This window comes from Diabrotica undecimpunctata, chromosome 8 (genome assembly GCF_040954645.1).
Source record: "Diabrotica undecimpunctata isolate CICGRU chromosome 8, icDiaUnde3, whole genome shotgun sequence".
Classification (NCBI taxonomy): Eukaryota; Metazoa; Arthropoda; class Insecta; order Coleoptera; family Chrysomelidae; genus Diabrotica; species Diabrotica undecimpunctata.
This window is the reverse complement of record NC_092810.1, coordinates 17,591,959-17,619,084: the sequence shown is the minus strand read 5'-3', so window position 1 is coordinate 17,619,084 and position 27,126 is coordinate 17,591,959. Positions and strand designations below refer to the sequence as shown.

General features: G+C 32.5%; 1 protein-coding gene across 5 annotated transcripts in view; it reads right to left on the bottom strand.

Moving 5' to 3' along the window:
• LOC140447224 (organic cation transporter protein-like) overlaps positions 1-27,126 on the bottom strand; it is a 261,419-nt gene that overhangs the window by 17,505 nt on the left and 216,788 nt on the right. For 3 of the 5 annotated variants that reach the window (XM_072539748.1, XM_072539752.1, XM_072539750.1), the window contains one exon: positions 13,407-13,781. In XM_072539748.1, the coding sequence (XP_072395849.1) occupies positions 13,407-13,781 (375 nt within the window). Of the gene's footprint in view, positions 1-13,406; positions 13,782-16,827; positions 16,899-20,737; positions 20,868-27,126 lie in introns of those variants that run through there. The other 2 variants (XM_072539749.1, XM_072539751.1) reach the window with 2 other exon arrangements.

Genomic DNA, 27,126 nt, shown 5'->3' with positions numbered 1-27,126 from the left:
TTATGATGAATTTTGAGAAACCCAGTTTTTAATACTACATTTATTTTGTACATAAACTGAAAAAATATAATTAAAAAGTTAATTATTAATAATTGTCAATTTCGTCTGTATTTAACAATGTCAAACATATGTCATTAATGTAATATGTTTAACCTGAAAATTGGTAGGTCCAAAACTGTCAGATGAAGGCGGTAGGTGTCGCGTCAGTCACGCACGGAGCGAATATGACACAGTTCTTCTTCTTTCAGTGCCTATTCGTTCCGAATATTGGCAATCATTCTGGCTATAATTATTTTATTGACTGATGCTTTAAATAGATTCGTTGTTGTTGTGGAGAACCATTTCCTCAGGTTCTTCAACCATGATATTCTCCTTCTCCCAATTCCTCGCTTTCCGAATACTTTACCCTGTAGGATTACCTTCAGTAATCTGTATTTAGTGCTGTTTCTCATTATATGTCCGAGATATTCCAACTTTCTCCTTTTAATGGTATACATCACCTCTCTTTCTTTGCCCACTCTTCGTAATACGGTCTCGTATAGCCACATCTTGAAGGCTTCAAGTTTTTTCTCCATTGCTTCAGTTAGTGTCCAGGATTCAACTCCATAATACAATATTGAGAAGATATAACATCGTAGGAGCCTTACTTTTATCTCCAGATTAAGATTGTGGCTTTTAAAGAGTTTGGCCATGTTATTGAATGCACTCCTAGCCTTCTCTATTCTACATTTTATTTCTGTGAGTGATCCCATTGTTCATTTACTGTTGTTCCAAGATAGTTGATGATGACACAGTAAGTACCGTTAATTTCACGGTAGTTGCACGTTGTATTTACTGATATTTGTTTGAAAAAATGTGAAAAAAATTAGCGTGAGGTTTACCCGTTAGAAATCTAGCATGGTAAAATTTTTAGTAATGAGAATAAAAGTACTGGTCTCCCCATATTATCGGGTCGCGTTATATGTCTTCTTCTACTTCTTCACTGGCTTTACAACTCGGGGTGAGTCTTCGCCGCATCCACTATCACCCTCCATCCTCTACGATCTTGCCATCGTTGTACCGCAATTCTAGATAAATCGGCTTCAACATCATCCTTCCTTTTTTTCTCGGTCTTTCTATAGATCTTTTACCATCTGGTCTTTCAAAAACACTGACTTTAACAGTCTGTCATCTCTGATCGTACCACATGATCTGCCCATCTTATTCGGTTTGCTTTGATATGTCTAACTATGTTTTCAGTTCCATACAGAGTCACCAATTCAGCATTGCGGCGTCTTCTCCAATCCCCTATGAACCTTTCTTTCAAATACAAGAAGCTTATTGATTTCCCGGTGGTTGAGAGTCCATGTTTTACTGCCATATGTAATACTTGGGCGAATAATTGACTTGTACAGTGTTAATTTAGATTTTCTTTTTAGCAGCTTCGATCTTAAGAATGTTGAAAGGGAGTATAATGCTCTATTTCCCGCAGCTATCCTTGTTGATACCTCTTTTTCTGAAATGGAAATGGGCTGGACACAATGAACGTCTCCAAGACGGACGATGGAACAATGCCATTGGAAAGTGGCGTCCATACAATGCAAAGAGATCAAGAGGCAGACCACAGATGAGGTGGAAAGATGACATCAGGAAACAAGGAGGTCCCATATGGCAGAGAACAGCTCAAGATAGGGACAGATGGAGAGAACTGGGGGATACCTGCATCCAACAATGGAAGGATAGAGAATAGGTTCAAAAAAAAAACCTGTTTTTCTATGTGGTTGTCCGCTGTGATTATCGCCCACAGGTATTTAAACTCCTTCACTACTTCGAAGTTGTGATCATTAATACTGCTGTTCTGCATAATTCGTGGTCTTGGATTTTGGTTACTACCATGTATTTCGTCTTTTCTTCATTTATTCGGCGACCCAGACTACCTGTTCCTCCTCGAGCTGTATAAACATCACTCTCACGTCTCTTGTAGAATGCGTGACTGCATCTATATCATCAGCAAAGGCCAGCAATAGTTTTGATCCTTGATCAGCAAATTCTTCTGTCAGCTCAGACGATATTTTTACCAAATGGATTTATACAAATGGCATCAATGTTCTGCTTCCTATCTTTACTTGCGCATACGAGTCTGTCACGCACATTTGCGTTATATCAACTAATTTTCTTGATATTCCCATTTCTAACATTGCTATCCACAATTTGCTTCTTTTTATGGAATCATATGCTTGCTGGAAATCTATGAAAATTTGGTGCACATCGCGGTTCAATTACCAGTTTTTTTCTAATATTTGTCGGATGGTAAATATCTGATCTATAGTTGACCTTCCAGCACGAAAGCCGCATAGGTAGTCGCCTAGAATATCTTTCGAATATGGTGTGAGTCTCTTTAGCAATATAATTGATAGCACTTAATATAATGTGCTAATAAGCGATATGCTTCTATAGTTTCGGAATTGTTCTTTGTTTTCTTTCTTATATATGGAATTTAACGCTTCCGTTCCATTTTTTAGGCATTTTCTGTTGTTGCCATACTCTCAGAATGATGTCATACAATTTTTGGTGTAAAAGGTTTCCTCCTTTTTTTAACAACTCTCCATTTATGCCATTATTTCCTGGTGCTTTATGGTCTTTTAGAGACGCGATTGCATTCCTTACTTCCTCAAGTGTTGGTGCTGGTATTTCGATATCTGCAGAATGAAACGTAATATCTGCTTCATCCGTCTCACTTTCAATATTTAGTAAATTCCGAAAATATTCTGTCCATCGTTCGACGATTTCCGTTTCTATCATTATAAGTTCACCTGCTTGATTTCTCATAGGCTGTGTTACTCCAACACTTGCACCTTTTCTGACTGACTTCACTTCATTAAAGAATTTCCTTATTTGATTCCTCTCGCCACTTCTGTCCATTTCCCGGATTTGCTGTTCTAGGAAGCTCCTCTTTTTATTTCTGAATAGTCGCCTTGTTTGTGCTCTTGTTCTGTTAAAATCTGCTTTGTTCTCATCTGTGGGGTCTTGTAGCATTTTCAATCTTTTTTTAATTTTTATTTCCAGAATTTCCTCGCATGCTTTGTCAAACCATTTCCGTTTTGGGCGAGTCCTCTTTTTTCCAATAGTTTCCTTGCCTGCTTGTTCTACAACTGATGCCACTTGCTGCCATGCTTGTTCTAACTTTACATTATGCTCTTCTTCTCCCAAATTGGAATCTGTTGCTTATTGCTACTTGATAATCCAGTTCTTTATTTGGTGTTCTATGTGGCTTCTTTGGTATAGGGCTTCTATGTTCCATATTTCTCTTTTTTTGTTGTTCCAGTTTCTGTATTGATAATCGCGTTATTAACGTAGATTTCAACAGAAAGTGATCGCTGTCGCTGTCAGCTCCTCTCATACTTCGCGAATTAATGATGCTACTACTAGAGTGTCTTCCGTCAATGAGGACATGATCTATTTGATTTCGTGTTCTTTCATCATTTAAAGCCCATGTGACCTTGTAAATGTCCTTTCCCTCGAACTGGGTGGATTTGACGATCATGTTATTAGATATTGTTATATGTCTGGAAAATGTTATTGTTCCAAATGTTCCATTATTTTTGAAACTGTGAAAAGATATTTGAAGCAATCTTCTTTTTAACACCAGATCTCCAATGCCTTGATTCCTTTTATATCTCCTGTTCAGATAATCCATGTTTTAGATGCAAAGGCGAATGAATATTGAAAAAAGTAATATTCGTACAAGCTTGATGTTAGTGTTTTTTGTTGTGTATATTTTTGTTTGTTTTATTTTTGTTCTGATGTTGTTTAGTCTATCGACAATTAATATTATCTTCTTTTCTTTCTCATCTAGAACAAGTCTCATTATGTGTTCATTATACTCGCTTTCCCAACAGAGTTAAATTCTCCGAGAATGACAATAATTTTTCGACATAAGATTTCTCAACCTGGATAGTTCATCGTTCATGTAATACAGTATACTCCCTCTATAACGAACACGGTTATTACGAGGTTTCGCTTATATCGAGATACATTAGATGTCCCGTGAAATTTCTATTGAACTATAACCGTCTATAGCGAGGCAAATTTGGTTATAACGAGAGAAAATAAGATCCAAAAACGTGTTTTTTACGTTTTTGGTCGGGTCGTGGCTATAAATAAATACCTTTTCAAACAGTCCCTCAATAAACTTAACTGCAGCCCGCAATAAACTTCTTTACAATGAATAAATACAACTGTTTCACATCTTTAGAAAATATGATAGAATGATACTGGACCATTTAAAGCAGTTAAAAATGACAGAGTTCTTAAAATTGCAGAAGCAATAGTTTATGTTATCCTTGAAAATACGCTCTATACATTATATAGTTGGAAAAAAATATAAGTACAGATTTTTTGTTTTAACGTATATCATTGATAATAAAAGTAAACAACTCTTTTATGTTTTAATATATTTCATTGACAATAAAAGTAAATAACTTTTTTTCAAAAACGCCATTCAAACAATATTTATTAGCATCTTATATTGCTCCGAATGGCTTCACTATAGGAAGTTAATGGTTTAGAAAACTACAGATTCATATGTATGCACAGTATTATTATTGTCTGATATAACGAGATCGGCTTATAACGAGGTAATTAGTCTGTCATTTCAGTTCTCGTTATAGAGGGAGTCTACTGTATTTGATTGCATTTAGTAGCGTTTTAGTTCGTATTTAGATAATTTTGTTAAAACTCTCTTTAGTGTGTATCAGTTTTGGCAATTTTGATTGTTTCGTTTTTTCTAGGTAAGATATCTTTGTCATAGAGTTTGTGCAATAATATATTTAAAAAATCTTTGTTTACTAACACCGTAAATAATAGATAAAAAGACGTAGTAAAATTAGCGTAATGTTTAGATAATTTTTAAATGAATTGTTTAACAGAAACGGTATTGTACAGGCAAATTTATTGTATGTCTAGAGTACGTCACGTGTAAATATTTGCATAATTATATTAAAAATAGAAAAATAATAAAAATAGGAATCTATGTCATGTTTACTGTATTTGATTTTTGATATTTTATTTTAAATATACTTTTTCGCCTAGAATATAAAATAACACTTTAATTTAACTTCCTATGGATCATTGTGATTGAAATATATTTAAAAGAAAATTAATATTAATAATATTAAAGAAAAACACAAGGAAATAGAAAAATATGGCAATTTGCATAAAAAAACTCAAAGAACTGCCTATAGTAAAAAAAAAGGAATGGCTTAAACATATTGCTTAATAAAGAGGTACATTACCATGCATACAGAACAAAACTTATATCAATGAAAGGTGTGCGGAAACATTGTTCTAATCTCAAATACAAAAATGGGGTGAAATATTTGTTCTTCGATTGAAAAAACTACTACCAAATTGATGAGAAGATAAAAAAAATACAAAATAAAAAATATTTATTGTGACTTATTAAAACAAGCGATTCATTATTGAACTATATTACAATTTATATTAATCAAAAACGCACGAAAAAACTTATCTTAATGTGTAAAAATGTAATGAGTGTGTTTAAATGTAATTTGATGTGTATTGTCTTGGCAATTGGAGGTGAACGAAAGAATGAATTTATAATTCTTTAAAACTAGCAGGTAACTTTTACAAAGAGTGTCTGTTTTTCTATTTTATTATGACGTGAGACGTCTAGACATCATAAACTGTCCACACATCTGCAGTTTCAGCGAAACGGCATTCATTGTCTATTGTTCATTGTTCAACAATACTAGTCTATTGTTTGGTAGTAGACGCTTTTTAGGTAAGCGAAATTTTGACTAATTAAAAGGGGAAACCAAAATAGCAAAAAAGTTTGTTCATATTTTAACAGAAGGAATATATAGAGAAATTATTTAAAATCAGAGATAAAAACATGCAAAGATGCTTAAATATTAACTGAGACCTTTACGTCTGCCTTATAGACTACAATATACCATAGGGATAAACATGATTAACTCATCCAATTTCGCAAAAAGAAAAACCTAGACGAACCAGGTCTAATATTAATATTAAACCTCTACTAGGATCAACTTCCTATGTCAGTGCCTATTCCGTCTTTCTTATTATGGAGGCGATATCAGGTACGTCGCAATAGTTTCTGAGGTCTCTGAACTATAAATGTTGCTTGCAATCAGTTCCCATTCACAGTATTCTTGCTTTAATCTAATCGTTAATTCTAGTTCTTGTGTTAGCTGGTTCCTAGTTTAATACTTGTTGGTTGTTGGTGGTATATATTTTTAACAGCCTTGATTATTTACATATAATATAAAAACATATATAAACTATACATCGGACACAGACAGCAGTGATCATAATAATACCAATGATAACAGAAATATAATAATAAGATTTGTAGCTTCCAAGGGCATGGTCGTTGGAAGTAGTATCTACGTTTTCCACAAGAATATCCATAAAGTAACATGAACTTCGCCTGATAGAACAAAAATTCAAATAGATCACATAATATAGAAATAGAATACGTAGCAAAACAGAAAAGGCAAGATAAGCACTTGCTACAATTTAAAACTCTTAAAAGAGTATTAAAATTACCTTAAAATGCAAACACTATAGATGAACACTTAACAGTTAGCAAGCAATGGGATATAATGTAAAAGAACAATTAAGGAAGCGGTATATGACGTCTTAGGACCAGAAAGGCCCTTTCCAGGCAACGTTTGATTTAACGATGAATGTGAAGATATCACTAAAAGAAAAAATAATAAATATACACTTATGCAACAAAGAAAAACACGGGATAAGTAGCAAACGTACAAAGAACTAAGGAAGGGAAAAAAAGCGTACATCGGAGAAAAAAGCGGACCTTGGAAAATCAGATTATGCAAGAGCTTCAATTACTACATCCTAAATAATACACGAAAAGAATTTAAATCAAGAACGACGACGTGTAGAGACAAACATGGGCATATAGATAGTATCAGTGAAGCAGTACAAAGCAGATGGGTTGACCACTTTAAAGAACTACTTGGTACCGAATTGGAAAATGATACGTCACCGCAAAGACCAAGAAATAACATCCACGTAGAACCTCTTCAATATTGGATGTGAGAGACGCAATCGCACGCCTCAAAAATAACAGGTCCCCAGTAGTCGACTACATCCCCACAGATCATCAAACATGGAGGTAACAGCATTTTACCTACATTAAATTCAATTAAACTAGCCAAAGTCTGAGAAGTAGAACAAATACCAGACAAATGGTGCACTGGAATTATATGTCCACTGCACAAAAAGGAAGATTAGTCGGAATGTAAAAATTATAGAGGTACAACTCTTCTGAACACAATAAACAAAATATTCTTCAACACACTGTACATCCGTTTAAATATATACGTACAAGAATTCCTTGGTGAATATCAAAGCGAAACATTGACCGAAGATCACCCATTATCAGCAATACGGGATAGTTTAAACTATGTATCACCAATCATTATATAAAAAATTTTGTACCGGCATGTAAGTAGTATTTTGTTTATTTCTAATTTATTACAATTCAATAGATTATCTCTTACCAATTTGTGGGTTGTTTCTTTGTCTGCTAAATCAATTTTATGCATATTAATAAACACAGACATGTAATATTGGCATAATTACTATAACTTTTTTGATCTATATCTTTATAAGACAGCACCCTAATATGGACTTTTTTTTATAATTTCAGCATTTAATTTACTTCGTACCGCTTGACCTGAAGATGCTTTGCAAATCTTAGAAAGCGAAACCGGTCGTTTTGGGTAGTATAATTAAATTGATTGTGAGTAAGTCTAATTTATTTCTTTTACCTATTTAAAATAGTAAAATATATTTTTTTGTTTATCATTTATAGTTGTTATTAATTCTTCATTGCTTCTTATAATATTCCAATTATTTTCTCTGTTTAACAACTTTAAAACACCGGTATTCTGTCTCTAAAGTCTTCCTGGTGTGTTTAATTTACAAATTTCTGTTGGATCAAACGTAAAATATCTTGTGAATACCCCACGAGTACTTTTTAAAAGTTTACAACATGTTTGCCTTGCAAAATGAGTTAAAAGCCAACGATATTTTGGTCTTAGATTTATTGAAAATTAATGTTCGAAAAGACATAAATTATGTTTAAAACCAATTATATTACTGACAAAATAATTGAGGTTTATACCAAAAACTTTAGTTTCCTCTAATAAAAGAGGCTCAATTATAATTGATATATGATTCAGAACTGTCAGTGTATATCAAAACTTTAGCAGTACCGCCATGCACATTGAGACCATCACATGAATATATTTATAACTTGAACTAGTTGTTGAAGTAACAGGTAAAATTTTTGGGAATATAGTTTGGGAGAATGTTCACGTTTCGAACATTTTGTAGAGACTTTATCTCTAGCCAGTTCATAGACTACGAGGATGCCTTTCAGAACGAGTGACTTTTCTAGCATTTTACAGCAGTATAATCTCAACTAACTTTTTACAAATCTAAATCTATACTGTTATTGACAAAAATGAAATTAATAATTTGATTATTGTAATGCTCTAAAATTTTAAGTAAATATTTTCATTTCAAGACAAGTCCATTGTCAACGTAAAGTCAAAAGCAACTGGAGAAAATCAAAAATTTGACCATAACACGTTAGGTTTCAGATGAGTTGTCCTGTTTTTTTTTTAACGGATAGTATACCATAAAATGAAGTTTTATTAATGTTAAGAACAATGCAAGCTATATGGTAAATGCAGCACAGAACTTATCGTGTAAGTAATTCCCGATATACAGATAGTGTAAGCTCGTTTTGAAACACCCTGTATATAATTCGTAAAATATGCAAATTCCAATCAATATAGTTTCAATTTCATAAAATTAGCTCTCAATTACTGAACACCTAGGAATTAGCTACCGTCTACTACTAATCAACAATAAATTAATTAACAAAACCGCAAACATGAAAAAAATTCGTAATTAACCAGATGGTAAAAAATTGTAATTATCATAAATATATATCACGTTGAGATTTATTATCCAATAAAAGTAAATTGACTATAAAATAGCAAAAAATACGTTTGTGTTGTCCCACTAAAATAGTATAAATTTAATGAGATATTTACCAGCTATAAAAATGTTATAAGAAGTATAGACTCAAAATAAATACTGAGAAACAAATTTCTTAATAATTGTAGAAATTTGAAGGCTATGAAACTACTTAGCTACCCCGTCTACCATAGGGTGGCCAAATCATAAACTTAAAAAAACGGGACACACTGAAGGGGGCTTCAAGAGGGCCACCTTCGAGACGTAATCAGTAAAACATGCTTTTTTTTTGATAATTTGCGACCTATAAATATTTCAATTTGAATGAATATGTGATGAATGAATGTGATGGAGATACTAAAACAGTTGGCCGAAGACGTGAAGGATAATAAAAGAGAGAAAAAAGTTTATGGAGAAGAGTTAAAAGAAGTAATAGCAGAAAATCAGAAACTGACGAAAGAAAATAAAACGATTAGAAAGGAAAGTGAACAAACAAAGAAGTAAGTTCGAGAATTAAGTACCAGACTTGAGTACCTAGGTATGTGACCGATTGCAATGTGCAATTGTGGAGTTCAAGCCAATATCTAAACGGATTTGTAGGGAGACTAAGAGGGAAAACTACAAAATTAAGTTTAATAAATGTGCATACTAGTTCAGAGAATAAAGAACAGAATGTAAAACAGGAATTCTATTAGTAAGATTGAACTGACAAGGCTAAATCCAGTCAGAGAATAGCATGGACCAAGGACAGCAACAGAAGTATGAAGACATGGTAGACACGCAGTTAGAGACTAAGAACATAGCTCCCTCTAAGGAGAAGATAATGAAAACATTGAAGACATGTGGGGGAAAATTAAAAATATTGTCTCGGAGACAGCAGACCAAAGTATACAGAAAGAAAACCGTAAACATAGTAAACCATGGATGACAAACAAAATTTTACAAATTATGGAGAGGAGACAGATGGTGAAAAACAAAAACCTAAGAAGATACAAAGAACTCAAGAGGGAAATTGAGAAAAAAATAAATGTAGCTAAGGAAGAGTGGATGAAAAAAAAAATGTAAAGAGGTAGAATATTTGCAAATGAAGCATACAGATAGAGAACTACACAGAAAGGTTAAAGAAGTAGCTGGGATATGGAAACCCAAACACTTATCGATTGTAAAAAACAAGAAAAACCAAATGGAATTAGACCCTGAAAAACAGAAAGAAATATGGGAGCAATATCTTAAAGATTTGTTTGGTGATCAGAGAAATCAAGAAGTTTTGCAGGCAATAAAAGACGCAAGAACAACAAGGCACTCGGCGAAGACCTAATAACAGCCGAACATTTTAAACACCTAAGTGATAATGCTGTCAGGAAATTAACATACCTCTGCAACATTATATATGAACATGGCATAATACCGCATAACTGGCTAACATCCACATATATAGCTCTTCCTAAAAAACAAAAAGCAAGGAAATGTGAAGATCATCGAACTGTATCCCTAATGAGTCATGCTGCTAAGATTTTTATGCGAATAATTTATAACCGAATTCACAATAAGTGTGAAGAATACCTGAGTCGATCTCAATAGATCTCGACAGAAGAAACTGGAGAAAAACAGTTGAAAAGTTCCAATCCGTGGGCCTCTAAGGCCTGTTGCTAATCTTAAAATATTCTTGATCAAACAATGGTGGAAAAAACAAAACTTCAGCGTCGTATGATCTAACGTACACTCCCATGTCCTTCCCAAACCCTGATCCTCAAGCAGATTTGGACAGATTAGCACCAGTGAGCAAGAAATATGAAATCTTGCTCAAACATGGAGAAACTCTGCAGTAGATTTTTATGTGCGGCATTGCTCTAGTTCTACCATGGATCCATGGATGCTGCCATGGATACCATTGGTACATATATTCTTGTAACCATTTTTGTTTTTCGTTTGTTGCCTTTGAATATGGTAAACAACCTCCGCTCTCGTGGCTAAAATAACCTGTCATCACATTATGCACTTTAGAATTAGCATTAGCACTGGAATTCATGGGTTTAGGAATTCCCTTATGACTGGCAAGAGGGAATTTGACTTCCCTTTCTAATTAATAAATCAAGATTTATACAACTTAAAAGAACATTTTTGTCTTAAAATTGACTATTCTAGCAACTACCATGGTTTTTTTTGATAAACTTTTTCCAACCCCGAGTTGGGGTGGTAACCAACCCAGAAGAAAATCACATATTTTCATAGAGTACATTTTGATTTTTGTGCTATTTTGTAACTACTATCAAAATTTTAAACACGTCCATGCATATAAAAAGAATTCTGAGCAGAAAACCATCACATCGTGGACTATAGTCAAAGTTATGTTAAAAATCTTTAGGATTCGAGTTGGGGAATATCTTTCTTTCATTCCAGTTAATTTCAAAACTTCTTTCTTATCCAATATAATGAATAAAATACATCCGATAGTACTCGCCCTACTATTAGATAAAGACGTAATTAGTCAATATTATACCGTTTGTTAATTCCATCAAAGACGTAAATACGGAACAAATTAAATATTATTCCATAAAAACTGTCACCACTTACACAATCAATAAAAAAACTAATTTCAAATTCAGATTTACGAACACTAAACATCACCTAAATCTTTCGGTATAAACAACAATTATTTTGTCAGTAATATAATTGCATGTAAATATAATTTATGTCTTGACCAAGATCAATTTTCAATAAATCTAAGACCAAAATGTCCGTTCGCTTTTAACTTATTTTGCAAGGCAAACATGTTGTAAAATATTAAGAGGTACGCTTGGGGTACTGAAAAGAGTTTTACAATCATAAAATACTCTTGTTTCAAATAATATGTATATTATGTACCAGTTTTTTGCAAGTAAAACATTTTATGTTTCTGCCATCACAATAGACACATCTTGATTTCCATCACTACGTTTTGTGTTTATTTTTTAGAGTGTTTGCAAGACTCTGCCGATACACTGTCATTTTTTAAATATTTTTCAGTTTTAGTTAATGCCCTAGTTTGAATGGGATTAAATTACAATCGGTTGTAATAAAAATTAAATTTTAAATTTCTTTTTGACGTTTGAATTTCCAATCTGGAAATCGTTTTCAAAAATTTGTTATAAATAGCAGTTATTTAAATCTATACAGGTTTATTAATCCACGCTATATAGCATTCAATTTGACAGTTGACTTGAACTGTCAAATCAACTGTCAAATTGGATGTTCTGAATATTTTTTCTTGTGGCATTTTAATGAAATTAATAGTATTTTTATTGGGAATAAGCCACAATTTAAATTTAAAATAAGTTTATTTTTGACGTTTCGATTTCCACTTTGGAAATCGTTCTCAAAGTACAAAACATTATTAATTAAAAAAATTTTGTTTTTTATTACTTGCTGAATAATTCTTCTAATAACTTTATTTTATTTGCCTCATTTATATTGATAATTTAAACATGTATTATAAATTTTAAAGTAGACGACTTTAAAATATTTCCAATATTTCTGAGTTGCGTTCCTGGGACGACTTTATTGAAAGATAGTTCTTCCGATTACATGAAATTAACTTTAACTTCAGAATATCCGTCAGAAAAAACCATAGCATGTGATTCGTCTTTAAATAGACAAGCACATGCAATGATGACAGTAAAATTCACCTATTAGTGATTCCATAGTAAATCATTAGGAAAAAAACCAGGAAAACCCCCAAAGTACTATCCTGACATGGTAAGTATTTGGTCTTATATTTATTTAATATGTATGTTATTTAAAAACATAAATGGCCCAGGCTGTGGGGGAAAAAAGGGTGATTTTACACTGTAATCCAGGAATTTATGCAATGTGGCCTAGGTTATAAAGGGCAACCTCAGGAGCAATTCCCCAGTTCATTCAACAAAAAATTTTTGGTTATTGTTTATTTATGAGCGTTTATAGGTGTTATCCCACGATCTTTAACTTTGAATGCTCATAGGACTGCCAAAAAAATGGTAGAGGGGTAACTCTTGTTCCATTCTTTTTCTAAATCCGTAAATTTTCATATTCCACTGGAAAATAATGAAAACAATTTTTTTAACCCGTTAAAAAGAATTATTTATGAAGTTGTAAAATTGCAGTTATAAACAATGTACCCCCTGTGTACCCTACAAATTTCTAATTTGCAGATTATTGTAGCTATCTTCGAGACGAAGATTAAAAAAAAAGAGTTTTCTTTTGTGGTACTCCACATACAATGCTTTTGTGACTAGACTAAGTATCATTTGCTCTAACCGATTGTTTCCTATTCACCAAGTAAGATTGGAACCGATTCAAAGCAATACCTCGAATTCCGTAGAAATTTAATGTTGAAAAATTATACTAACCTTCTCCGTCGAATTCCCAACGGTTACACTTTACTCGATTTAAAGCATCTAAACTCGCACTACACAATGCTGTAATGTTGTTTATTCCGGTAACGTCTAAAACCGTACAATATTCTTGTTCACTTTGTCCACTACAATTCATCCACTCACTAAATCGGACGTCTGTAAAATTTTCTGGCCGCGCACACCAAACGTTTCTTTTTTCTCCAACGTGAAAAGTTGGCGCGAAAATGTGCCACGTGCATGGTATGTTGAAAAGAGAGAGGAGCAATGTGTTGAGCAGTTGCCATCTTCCGAACTCTCCTATTGCCTTCGAGACCACATCGTCATCTTCTTGTGCTTCTTCTGGTTTCTTTTTAGTGCCATCGATAATTGCTGAAACAAGAATTAATAATTAATATTGATTAATCAAGATATATATATATATATATATATATATATATATATATATAAATATATATAAATATATATAAAATAAAAGTAGAAAGTACCGGTATAGCTCGTAACAAGCGAAAAAAATATTAAAAATACTACACACATGTCCAAAAGTTTGGAATATGTACAAATAATATATCTACGCCTATGGTAGTTTTAAAACTGTTGTTGATATTCATTCTAGAACGTTTTTAAATGAAAATGATAAAAAATTTGAATCGTTTTTGTATGATTTTGGTCACATTCAACTGATTAGCGTATTTACACATTTTTTCAGTCATTGTTGAAATTTGAATTGAACCGTTTAAAAATGCCTAAAAACGTGATATCTCATTTTGACAGATCTAGAGTAATTACTTTATTACAACAGAGCTTTATTTAAAGTTATATCGCGAATATTGTTGATGTTACTCAGAATGCTGTATCGAAAATTAAAAAAAAAATCGGCAAGATCGGCAAGACCGGCAAATAACATTGATAGCTCGTAGAAATCGTCTGGAATCTCCAAGTGGTATATCCAGAGAAATTTCTAGGCTTCAAGGACTGAATATTTCACGGCAAACAACACGCTGACTAAATGCGGTAAATTTGTATCGTAGAAGACCGCTACATGCTCCTAAACTAACCTACCAACACAAAATAGTAAGGTTGCAATGGGCTAGAGAAATGGTGTATCATGGTCTTAACTAGAATAACGTGATGTTCTCTGATGAGTCAAAACTTGGCTTGGTATCTGATTCGCGAAGAACACTGGTTTGGAGGGCCCCATGATGACAAGCCCCATTAGAAACAGCCCAACCGGGTGTCCCATTTGAAGGTGGCAGTATTATGGTTCGGGGTGGTATTATGAGTGGTACATGGACACCACTGCTGGTTCTGGAGAGAAGAGTTACTGGTGCTGTGTACATCGAGGAAGTTTTAAATCCTGTCGTACGTCTATTCCGAGGGACAGTACGTGATGAATTTGTATTTATGTATGACAAAGCACCTCCTCATCGAACAGATATATATATATATATATATATATATATATATATATATATATATATATATATATATATATATATATATATATATATATATATATATTATCTCTATACCTCTATTTTCTCCAAGTGTGCCATGGAAATCTGACATTTATTGATTGTTATGACGATAAATCAACAATAATTAGAGTTTTGAAACCTTGTTATTTGTAAAATCAAATCAAAATGTACTCAAATGTTGAATACACTGACATGTTATTAACCTTAGGCGAATGTTTAGGATGTGCAGCTGTGACACGTTATGCAGAAAAGTTTCCTAGAAGAAACTTACCAAATAAAAAAACATTTAGAGCCGTTGAACGACGTTGTCGAGAAACTGGGAATGTGAGACCAAATAAAATAAATTCTGGTAGACCAAGAACAACAAGAACAGTTAATAAAGATAATAATATTTTAAATTTACTTGATCAAGATCCAACAGTTGGCGTAAGGAATATAGCAAGTCAAACAAATACTTATTCTTCAAGTACTTGGCGGATACTGAAAGAACAGCAATTACATCCTTATCATTACAGACAAGTCCAAGAGCTCTTGCCAGATGATCTACCGGTTAGAGTGGATTTTTGTGAAACATTGCAACAAAGGACAGCCCACAATCCAAATTTTTTTAAATGCATTCTTTTTACGGACGAGGCCACCTTTACGCGACAAGGTATGTTTAACTCCCATAATGCACACTACTGGTGTGATGAGAATCCACGTGTCAAAAGGGTATCACATTACCAACACTCATTTAAAGTTTATGTTTGGGCAGCAACTTTAGGTAATAACAAATTAATAGGTTATCATATTCTACCTGGAAATTTAAATAGTGATATGTATCTGGATTTTTTAAACAATTCCTTATTCGAGATATTAGAAGATTTAACGCTAAACGAGCGAAGATCTTTATTTTTTATGCACGATGGAGCTCCACCACATGTTGATAGAAGGCGTCGTAATTGGTTGAGTAATCATTTTCCGAATCGATGGATTGGTAGAGGTGCAGAAGCTACGATTCATTGGCCTCCTCGGTCATGCGATTTTAACCCTTTGGACTACGCAGTTTGGTCGTATATTAAGGAAAAAGTCTATGCTACAGAGGTAAATTCACGCCAAGAATTGGAAGAAAGAATTCAACGTCAATTTAATGACATCATAGCTGATCCCCTCCCGTTTAGAAGGTTAATGTAATCTTTAGAAAAAAGAATAGACTTGTGTATTCGCGAAAACGGAGGGTATTTTGAACACTTACTGTAATTAAATTTTATTTAATGTTCTTAGTCATTAATTTAATTTTCTTCTTGTGAGTTTTGTTTAATTACTAACTATTTTATACCAGCATTAATTATTACTTCATAATTTTCAAATTAAAATATTCCGAAAATGGTACACAGTATCGAGTTTTACCAAGAGTATCTTTTTCGTGTAAAATTGAATGATGTCTAAGTTTACTTGAAATTTTGATTAATAATTATACTCTTAAAAAAGTTATATTGACTAATACTTAGTACGATCCGTGTAACTAGCGCCCTCTATGAGAATCAGATATAAAAACAAATTCATGGGATGTATCAGCTTCCAAAACATATTCGTATAAAATTTCATTACAATGTTGCCAGTAGTTTCGGCAAAATCGTAAAAAATGCGTAAAATTTTTTTTCTTCAACTCCCTGTATCTTGAAAACGGATGGCGTTACAAAAATTTTTTACCAAGCAAACCCCAATTATTTTTCCAATTTTTTACCTACCCTAGAGACGGGGTTACCTTTTTTTGAAACACCCTGTATAATTAATAAATATTTAATTTGCTTATTATTTCATAAACTTTCTGCTACTAATAAGAGAAAAGTAATATTTTGCAAAATAAATGTTTATTTTAAATTGTTTAAACAAATTACTCGCTTAAACAAACAATTCACAAATTAACTAATTGCATTTTTATACTCAACAATACTTACGAAAATAAGGATATTTCAAATCAGGAACCATCTTTCCCCAATGAATAATGAATAAATTTCCTTACATCCGCCGAATATGTTAAAAATGGACGAAGAACTCTTCAAAAAAAAACCACTACTTAACAGTTACACTAAATCTGATACTAAAGTTATTTGATTGATTATCAAAGGGCAAAATATTGGCACACACATTGACACTCAAAAGTTGAACCATTGAGTCTTAACTGGTAATCTTAGTCTAATATTTGATTAGAAGATTCGATTAAAGTTAAGTAGAAATACTAAGCTACTCTTTTATCATAGAAGTGTTTACGCGGAATTAATGTTTTATCAGCCCTACAAAAAATGAAAAGAATTACGATGATCTACAAAAAAATATTAAAATTAACGGTTTTTTTTTGTGAATAATCTGACAAATATAAAACAAATAAATTTGGTGATAGCAAAATATTTATCGTTGCACGTAACACATTCGACGGTTGTCAGTTATTTAAAAACTCCGATGTTCTGATAATAAGCCAAACAGAATATACCTAGGTATTTGCCAAAACCATTATAAGGTAACTGTTTTTCTTCTTTTTTACAAGTATGAATTTTGATGTTAGAAGTGCCATTCTTAACTTATATGCTCCCTCTCCAAATTGCAGAAGATACGTTAGATATAAAAGCAGTTTTAGGTCCTTTTTTAAGTATTAATTCAATTATTTGATATTGAATTTGATTGACTTTAATGATATACCATCATTACACAGATGGAATTAATAATGAATATAATCCCTACTCTAGTCGCGAAAATCTTATATATTAAAAAAGCAAATTGCTTAAATACACATCAAAGAAGATAGACGCTAAGCGTCTATATTCTTTATACACATATAAAGCTTCAACTCCAAGAAGGAGGCATCTATGAAGAAGTTGGAGACTTTTGAGGTGTGGTACAGTCCATCCGCTAGATCTATGTACAAGTATGATACTATTCACGAATTATATTTTATATTACGCCTCTTTCCTACCCACAGAAATTAAATCGATAAACTTAAGCCGGCATTCCATACAAAATAGCATACATCGCAAGAAGACAGCCATATGACGATGACAGGTGATTGTTTCAGCTACTGGCGATTATAAGTTTTTTTTTTGACAGCGTTTGCAGTGTGTATAAATTATTTTCGTGTCATTTATATTCAATCCTTTTTCGTACTGTGAATATACATATTTTTTAACAAAACGTTGTTATAACGTCGCAATACTACTCTCTCAAAGTGAAGATGGTTTACAACGAATGCTACACCAATTCAATATAACCGCCAGAAAATTTAACACGTTAATTTCCCCCAAAAAGACAAAATATATGGTTACAACAGCAAATTTAATAAGATGGAGCTTAATTGGATCTGGAAGGTCAGATAATCGAACAAGTGACGAAAGTTTATATATCTAGGCATCACATTATCTTGATACGAAAAGTTCAAAACAGAAGTGGAAGATAAAGCGAATAGAGCAAACAGGAGTAATAGGGAGAAATAAAAATATCGGAAAAGAAATGAAAGACAGAATTTATAAAACAATCATCAGACCAATAATGACATACGCGACAGAAACACGACTTGACACAGAGAGAACAAAAAGGGTGTTAGAAACATTAAAGATGGAAACACTTGATAAAACAATTGATAGTAAAACACTGAGGACACACACATGGGACAGAGCTAGAAGTACAGATATACGACGTAGATGCGAGGTGGAGATTATCAAGGACTAGGTAAGAAATAGAAGAGTATAATGGAAAGATGATATAAGCCAAATGACATCAAATCGAGTAGTAAAGACGGCAAGAAAAGGTTCCTTAATAGGAAGACGATTAGTAGGAAGACCACGTAAACGATGGAACAACAACTTACTGGAGGTACATTGAAAATACACAGAGTCATGTTTACATAAAAAGAAGAGATAAGAAAATAAGAAGAGAGAAGAATATATATTTACTTGCATGCTAACTCTTATCACCCCCTTCAGAAATTAATTCAGTCATTAAGACGCTTGTCTCCAGATCAATTTTACTTCAATCAATTTTACAGACCCTATCCATTTCTCGGTAACCAAAACGGTTACCGCTAAAATCACATGAATAGGAGCATCCACAGATATCAATCTCCCACTCAATCTCAACCCAAGCACTTAAACCCTAATCATACGAAAGTTTTTCTTCCTTACATCAAAGGTGCCACTGACAAAATCGACAAAATTCTTACAATATTTACCCCCCAACAAAAACTTTCATCTCTTGTCCGATCAATCAAAGACAACATTCCAAATAAGTAAGACAGAGTTTATGAATTCCTTGTGCAGACTGCCACCGATCCAATAGAGGCCAAACAAATCGTAGAATCCAAAATAGGACTTATGAACATTCCATTTCTGATCGCAATTTCGACCCAATTTAAACTCTAGGTCAGCATCATCTTCATACAGATCACAAAATTGATTTTGAAACCTCCAGAACCATAGTCCCCATCCGCTTCTATAAACCAAGAAGTATCCAAGAAGCCATAGAAATTTAAAAAAGGCCAAATTGTCTTATTAAAAGACAATCGACTTAAAGATCTCTCATTAGGAAAATATAGTCCGCTTCACATCGCCAATCCCCGCAAAAACCCTTACGCCAACCTTCACCCAAACTTGAAAGCCCTGAAGAAGACATCGAAGAGGATGTCGAAAGCTCGGCGCAATGATAATCGACGAGGTTAAACCCGGAAGACGGGTTCTATGGGGGCCGGATGGGGGCTATGTTTCCAAAGCTTTTAAAATCAATTTTGTGACCTGTATGAACATGGAGTTTACCTACAATTGAAATTGAATCGGAATTGCGAACAGAAATGGAGTGTTTATAAATCTTATTTTAAATTCTATGATTTCTTTGGCCTGTATAAGATCGGGGGCAGTCTGCACAAGGAACTTCATAAACTCCGTGCTGTTCATTTGGAATGTTGTCTTTAATTGATCAGAAAAGAGATGAAAGTTTTTGTTGGCGAGTAAATATTGTCTTTATTCCTGTTGTTAAGATTTTTGTCGACTTTGTCAGTGACAGCTTTAATTTAATGAAGAAAAGATTTCGTATGATGAGGGTCTGGGTCTTTGGGTTGACATTGAGTAGGAGATTGATAGTTGTGGATGCTCCTATTGATGACATTTTCGTGGTAACCGTTTTAGATGAGCATGAGCTTATTGCAAAGGCTTATTGATCTAAAGACAAGGGTTTTAATGACTGAATTAATTTGTGAAGGTGGATGATAAAGGTTGACATGAAAGTAACGATTGGTATGAGTGGGTTTTCGATAAACAGAGTGATGAAAACCTTGGGATTGGTTTTTATTTATGTTAGCGTTAAAAAAATGGTAGAGATGAATCAGTTTTACCTCCATCGTGAACTGGATACTAGGATATACCATTCAGATGAATTTGAAAAGACACCAAACCATCCCTACCAAAATCGTCAACATATCGTAGCCAACATGTGGGTTTGAGCATTGATGTGGATAGTGCTCGGATATCAAAGGCTTCCATAAAGATATTGGCAATTACTGGAGATAGTGGGAATCCCATTAGGGCACCATTTAGTTGTCTGTAAAATTGATTTTGGAAGATAAAATAAGCGTTGGACATATAAAGTTTAATGAGAGATAAGTGGTCTTGCTGGATACTCTATTTAGTTTTCATAATGTTTAATTTCGTCTATAGGAATGTTTGCATTTGCATGTTTGCGTCTATTTAAAGTGCAAAAGCACTAAATCTAATCCAAAAACCAGCGAAGGAAAAATGAACAATAATAATACAGAATTAACACTATGCAAAATAAGTAGCTACGTAAATAATACGTGATTTGAAATTTGTAAACGTAGATGTTACTTACCAGACACAGACTCAATCATGACTTCTTTGCACTTAGCGTACATATAATCCACATGACAATATATATTTATCTCAATATCTGTCTATGTTGATTATAATCTAATCAAACCATTAGTGACATGAAATTAAAACGCCTTTGCTTATCACCTAATGATAAGCAAATAGGTAAAACAAGATTGTACTTTTTTGTTATTAAACACTTATTAGGTCTACAGTATTTCGAAATAGCAAGAGATGATGTGAATTCATATAATTTACGAAAAGCATAGAAAGATTTTATAAATATATAACATTCAATAGAAATTTTCAAATTCTGCTACGAAACTTTAAACTTTTTGGAATATAATTTACTACTGTTATTGGGAATAAGCCACAATTTTACTTTAAAAATAAGTTTATTTGACGTTTCGATTTCCACTTCGGATAGATATCGGTTTCAAAATCTTCTTCTTCTTGATATGCCTATCCGTTACGAATGTTGGCGATCATCATGGTAATCTTTATCTTATGTGCAGCAGCGCGGAAAAGCTGCACAGATGTTGTATTGAACCAGATTTTGAGGTTCTTTAACCAAGATGTTCTTCTTCTTCCTGGAAATCGTTTTCCAAATATTTTTCCTTGCAGGATGGCTTGAAGGAGGGCATATCTGGATTCATTTCGCATAATATGTCCGAAGAACTGTAACTTTCGAGATTTGATGGTGGTCAGTACTTCTCGGTTCTTATTCATTTTTCTGAGGACCTCCTCATTTGTGACTCAGTCAGTCCACGGGATCTTAAGCATTCTCCGATATAGCCATATCTCAAATGCTTCCAGTTTTCTGCGCATATCTTCGTTCAAGGTCCACGATTCAACACCATAAAAAAGGACAAAGAAGACGTAGCATGGCAGCATTCTTACTTTTGTATCAAGAGAGAGGTTGTGACTCTTGAAGAAGGACCCATCCGATTGAAGGTGGATCTAGCTTTTCCGATGCGTGCTCTAATCTCCTGGTTGTTGGTCCATTCTTCATTTATTATGGTGCCGAGGCCGAGGTAGTTGTAGTGCGTCACTCTTTCTACAGGGGATTGGTTGATGTAGAGTTGACTTTCTGTTATCCTTTACTTGCTAATTATCATAAGCTTTGTCTTATTGAGTCCATATTGTTGACTGTAATACGTGATTTTATTCATAAGAACTTGTAGGTCTTCTAAATTGTCCGCAAATACTATGGTTTCAAAATACAAGACATTAATTCAAACAAATTTTGTTTTCGTCACTTGGTAAAAAATTCTTTTAATAATTTAATATTATCTGACTCATTTATATTGGCAATTCAAACATATCGCTGGCTCAATATTACAAGGTTGTATGTAACATTTGTTTCACTTTCAGACCTTTCAATGTAACAAGGTTGTATATATGCAAAGATGATACTTTTTGAATTTGTTAGTAGATGGCAGCACATATAGTAATGTCAAAAGTCAATTAAACATAATTGTATGTCAACAAAACTTCATACTTTAGTATCATAGAATCATGTATTCATATACAACCTTCTTTGAAAGTAATATAAAATGTACACTGTAACAAAGTTGTTTGAAGTATGTTTGAAACATAGAACTTTGTTGTTCTTTCCTTGTGGTTAGAAAGGTAAGTAAACAAAATCATAAACTAGCAATTAGTGAATAAGTTTATGTTATTTAGTGTAATGATTTTCAAATAAATTGAAACATAGAAAGCATGTTTTATGAAAATAATAGTGATGACAGTGTGAAGGATTATGAACCATCCGATTCAAGTAGTGGAACTGAAAGGTAAAATAGTTAAGATTGTTAAGTACCTAAATATTAAGATAATAATTATCAATTGAGGTTATGTTGATTAAACATTATCATCAATAATTATTATCATTGATTCAGACGTAAACTATGCCTTTTCTTGTTATTTTATAGTTATAGATTTTATAGGAAGATGATAACGCCTTGCAACAAAACAACACAAAGGATGAAGTAACTGCGGAGGAATCAAATAGTACTTCAAAAATTAAGTTGAGCGGCAGCGTTCAGCCAGAATCAAATGAGCAAGTAGGAGTTTCCAATCCCCCGATACAGAAAAAAAAGGATTTACCATATTTTAGGTAACAGAAAATATAATTTTTACAAACATCGAGAATTTTTTATTATTATTATATAAAAAAACTTAAAAAAGTGAAAAAAATTCAAAAACTTAAATGTTTTCCCTCGTGTTCCTTCGCATTACCGCAGAGCTGATACAGCTAGTGAGTAACGGGATTCATCATTCAATGTAAAAAAAATGTATGAATTATATAAAAGTTTTGCAGATGACAAACAAGTACAACCAGTATTAGAATCTGCATATCGACAAATCTTTTGCAATCATTTTAACCTATATTTTCACATTCCCAAGAAGGATAGGTGCGATTTGTGTGAAGAGTATCGTTTATTGGAACAGGAGAATATGTGTTATGAAATCGTGACAAAGTAGCCTCACTCCAGTGTTTTCTTTCGATCTCTAAAATGTGCTTACCGAAAGCAGAAGTAAGCAATTTATTTTACAAATCTAAATTTAACATTTCCAATCTGCCTACTTACTTTTCCGTTTCCAAGGATGTGTATTGTGCTCTTTGGACCGAGAAAATGATGGGAAGATCTGCTAATGACATCGCTAGTGCGCTTTAAAAAATATTAGAAAGGGTGTTAGCTGCTACTCCCAATATAACAGAACTAATCCTGTGGTTAGACAGTTGTGTTTCGCAGAATATGAATTCAATGATTTCTTACGCTCTAGGATATTTTATACAATACATCTAAATTATTATTTATACATCTAAATTAAAAAAATATTACAATGAAATTTTATACCCCTGGTCATTCATGTGTACAAGAAATCGATAAAAACCGAATATTATTCTCCAATTTCATTGATTCTTCTTAACAGAAAAAAATCTTATCTCAGTATACAAATGCAATAAAATGATTTTAAAAATTTCCAAGAAAGTGCAACATCTTAGGTCTATTCTATACGAAGATTAATATAAAATCTCATTAGTAGCACAGCCACATGCAAATACTTTTAGGCCGTCCGCACATGAAGCTACTAAAAAGAAACCAGTTGGTAACTTTAGTTACCAATCAGTTGCTTATTAGTTACTGTCCATGTATTTTAATGAGTATCCGCACACAGCGCTCCTAGTTAGTAACCGGTCTCTTATGCATCAGTGATCAGTCGACAGCAGACTGGACATGCAGGTCGCTTGGGGACTAGTTTCTAGTTTGTTGTGATATTTTTAAAGTTTACACGCGAAATGGCGAAATTGGTAGAACAGTCGTTTAATATAAAATTAGTGCAAGAAGTGGAAAAACATCCCTGCTTATACAACTATATGTTAAATTAATATTCGCGAAAAAGATATTACCGAAAAGACTTGGAATGATATATTATATGGTATTCCTTCCCGTTGTCGTACATAATTATGTAGAACACAAACAGATTGTGTTATCTTAATAATTGTTTTGAGTGAGTGACATTTTTAACGCGATAATAACACGCAATAATATAATATAAAGGGTAAAATTTAAACACCCTATAACAAAGCTACTCGTACAGGCAAGAAGTGACTCGTTTCTATTAATTTTCAGTAGCGTAGTGTGCGAGTCACAGTTAGTAAACAGTTGGTAATTCTAGTTACCAACTAGTTTAGTTGCTTTTTAGTAGCTTCATGTGCGGACTTTACTGAACAATAAAACCACAAGATCTAAGGAGACGGAAATTAGGATAGCACATTCCAGCATCTTTAAAAAGAAAAACCAGTTACAAAAAAACAAGATAGAAGCGATTCAATCTATGTATCGATCTATGAGCGAGGTAGACAAAATCTATTATATGAAAATTTTGTAGAGACTAGGATCTCTTTTTGATTATGTTAGAATATCTTGTAGCCATACTAGTAATAAGAAAGTTATTTTTTTTTGTTTCAAGCAATTAAGAAATTTATATTTCAAATATAAATTCTATGAATAAGTTCCTTTTACTTATATGTATAAGTTATCAATAAAAGGTGATAATAGTCAGTTTTTTGTATTATTTGGACTACCTTTCTTGCAGTGCCGCACAAAATATATAAATGCATATTTCCATGTGACATTGAAAAAAAATCAATAATGCATCTTTGATATATCAAAGTTTTTATGTTATTAAAGTTATACTTCTATACGCGCGTTCGACGTTGAAAATTTTGTACGGGAGTGAGTCGGCAAAATCATTACATATGTAAGATATAGGTAAGAGAGAGACAGAAGATATATTTTCTCTCTCTTTCTCTCTCGAGAATGTATGACCGAGAACTGTCAATTTTGAAATACATTACTGTTATGTCTAATTGGCAAATTTTTTCCGTGTTTTGTTCATACGCTGGTATATGTGAGTTCGAATCCCAATACGAATTTCCTTTTTTATTTTAGAAATATTTAAAAACCCATGTTAATCTTATTAAATATACGTAATATTCGCAAAAATGCGAAATTTTAAAATAAAATGAACATTTACAACATAATCCGAGTTGTTGGTTTTTTATTTTTATCTTTCACAAACATTTTTTAAAGTTATACTTCTATACGCGCGTTCGACGTTGGAAATTTGTACGGGAGTGAATCGGCAAAATCGTTACATATGTAAGATATAGGTAAGAGAGAGACAGAATATATATTTTCTCTCTCTCGACAATAAAAATGTTTCTTTTGTAAATATATTTAATATTTATTAATAATATTATTATTTTTTTAATAATATTATTATCATTGTAAATTAAACATATTATGCGTAAGTCGTATTGTCATTTTTAAATACTTATGAATATTGCATTATAATTTGTATTGTATTTTTATATTAATAACAAAATAAACAATGAATTTTACTGCAGAGTATGTGTAAAATTTTTTTTTTTGCATTTAACTCCTTTCATACATATATGAAAATAAAAATATACATTTTCATCAAAATATTGATTCAATCCTTCATTTACTATACTCCTATTACAGGTCAAATGTTATTTTTATACAGCAAACGATGCAGCATATACCTATATACCTGATTCTGTTTCTCTTTCTGCTCTCTCTTACCTATAGCATTACATATGTAATGATTGTTCATTCCCATTTAATTGACCCCCATATAAATTTGCAAGGGCGAACGCGTGTATAGAAGTATAACTTCTACCGGCAGTCTCACTGGACTGGTACACCCGTTTTTTTTGTATCCCTATTTTTATATCAAAAACTAGAACCTTTAATCATTTTAAAAAAATTGTTTTAGTTATTAATGTGTACTGAACCGTTTGGTTAAAGAAAAGGTATATTGAGTACACAAATGCCAGAAAAGTTATCAAATTTTTATTAAAAGAGTTAATTTTCTCTGTAAATACAAAATGTAACATAAAACCTTGTAATAATGAGCCAGCGATATACAGTGTGTCCATAAAGTATGGAATAAATTAGATATTTCCTTAATAAAAATCATTTTTAAAAAATTCTCAAACACGTCGATTTTTAAATTTAATGTTCTACATTTTACAATAAAATTTCATTATACAAGGTGATACACATTACAGCGATGACGTCATCGGCTTTTTTTTAATGTAACACCCTGTATTTTAGGACATTTTTAGATCGATAAAAATGAACTGATTTCAAAAAAGTATAATACTGGGGGTCTAACGGATATAATTTGAAGGATATGCGCTTAGAAAATAAATTATTTATTATCAATTGCAAAAAAGTAGCCTACTTCTAGGTTTCGGTAAACTGTAATTTGTAAACTGACCCTACTATTTCGAAGGTAATTTAAACGGGCCAGCATATATTCAGTTTTTAAGTGGGTATCTTGTACCTACTTTAGTTAATTTATTCCCCAGTACAATTAATCTTGGAGGTTTTGATAAAAGTTTATGGTTTCAACAAGATGGTGCACCTCCGCATTATGCTTTAGATGTTCGAAGGTACCTGAATGAAATTTTTCCGACCAGGATTTGAAGACGTGGACATATTGAATGGCCAGCGAGGTCGCCAGACCTCAATCCTTTGGATTATTTTGTGGTCATATAAAGAATGTTGTTTATAAAACGAAACCTGCAAATATTGGAGACTTAAAAACAAGAATTCATAAAGAAATAAATAATATTTCTCAAGAAAGCATAAACAAGGTTCTACAAGAATTTTTACAAAGTTTGGGTTACTGTCAAATATAACAAGGGCTACAATTCGAACATTTAAGATTAAGTCATGTTTTAATTACTGGATTACTTTTAAGTTATTTATTATACTTTATTTATAATTTATTAATATTATAACTCAATAAAAATTATATCCGTTAGACCCCCAGTATTATACTTTT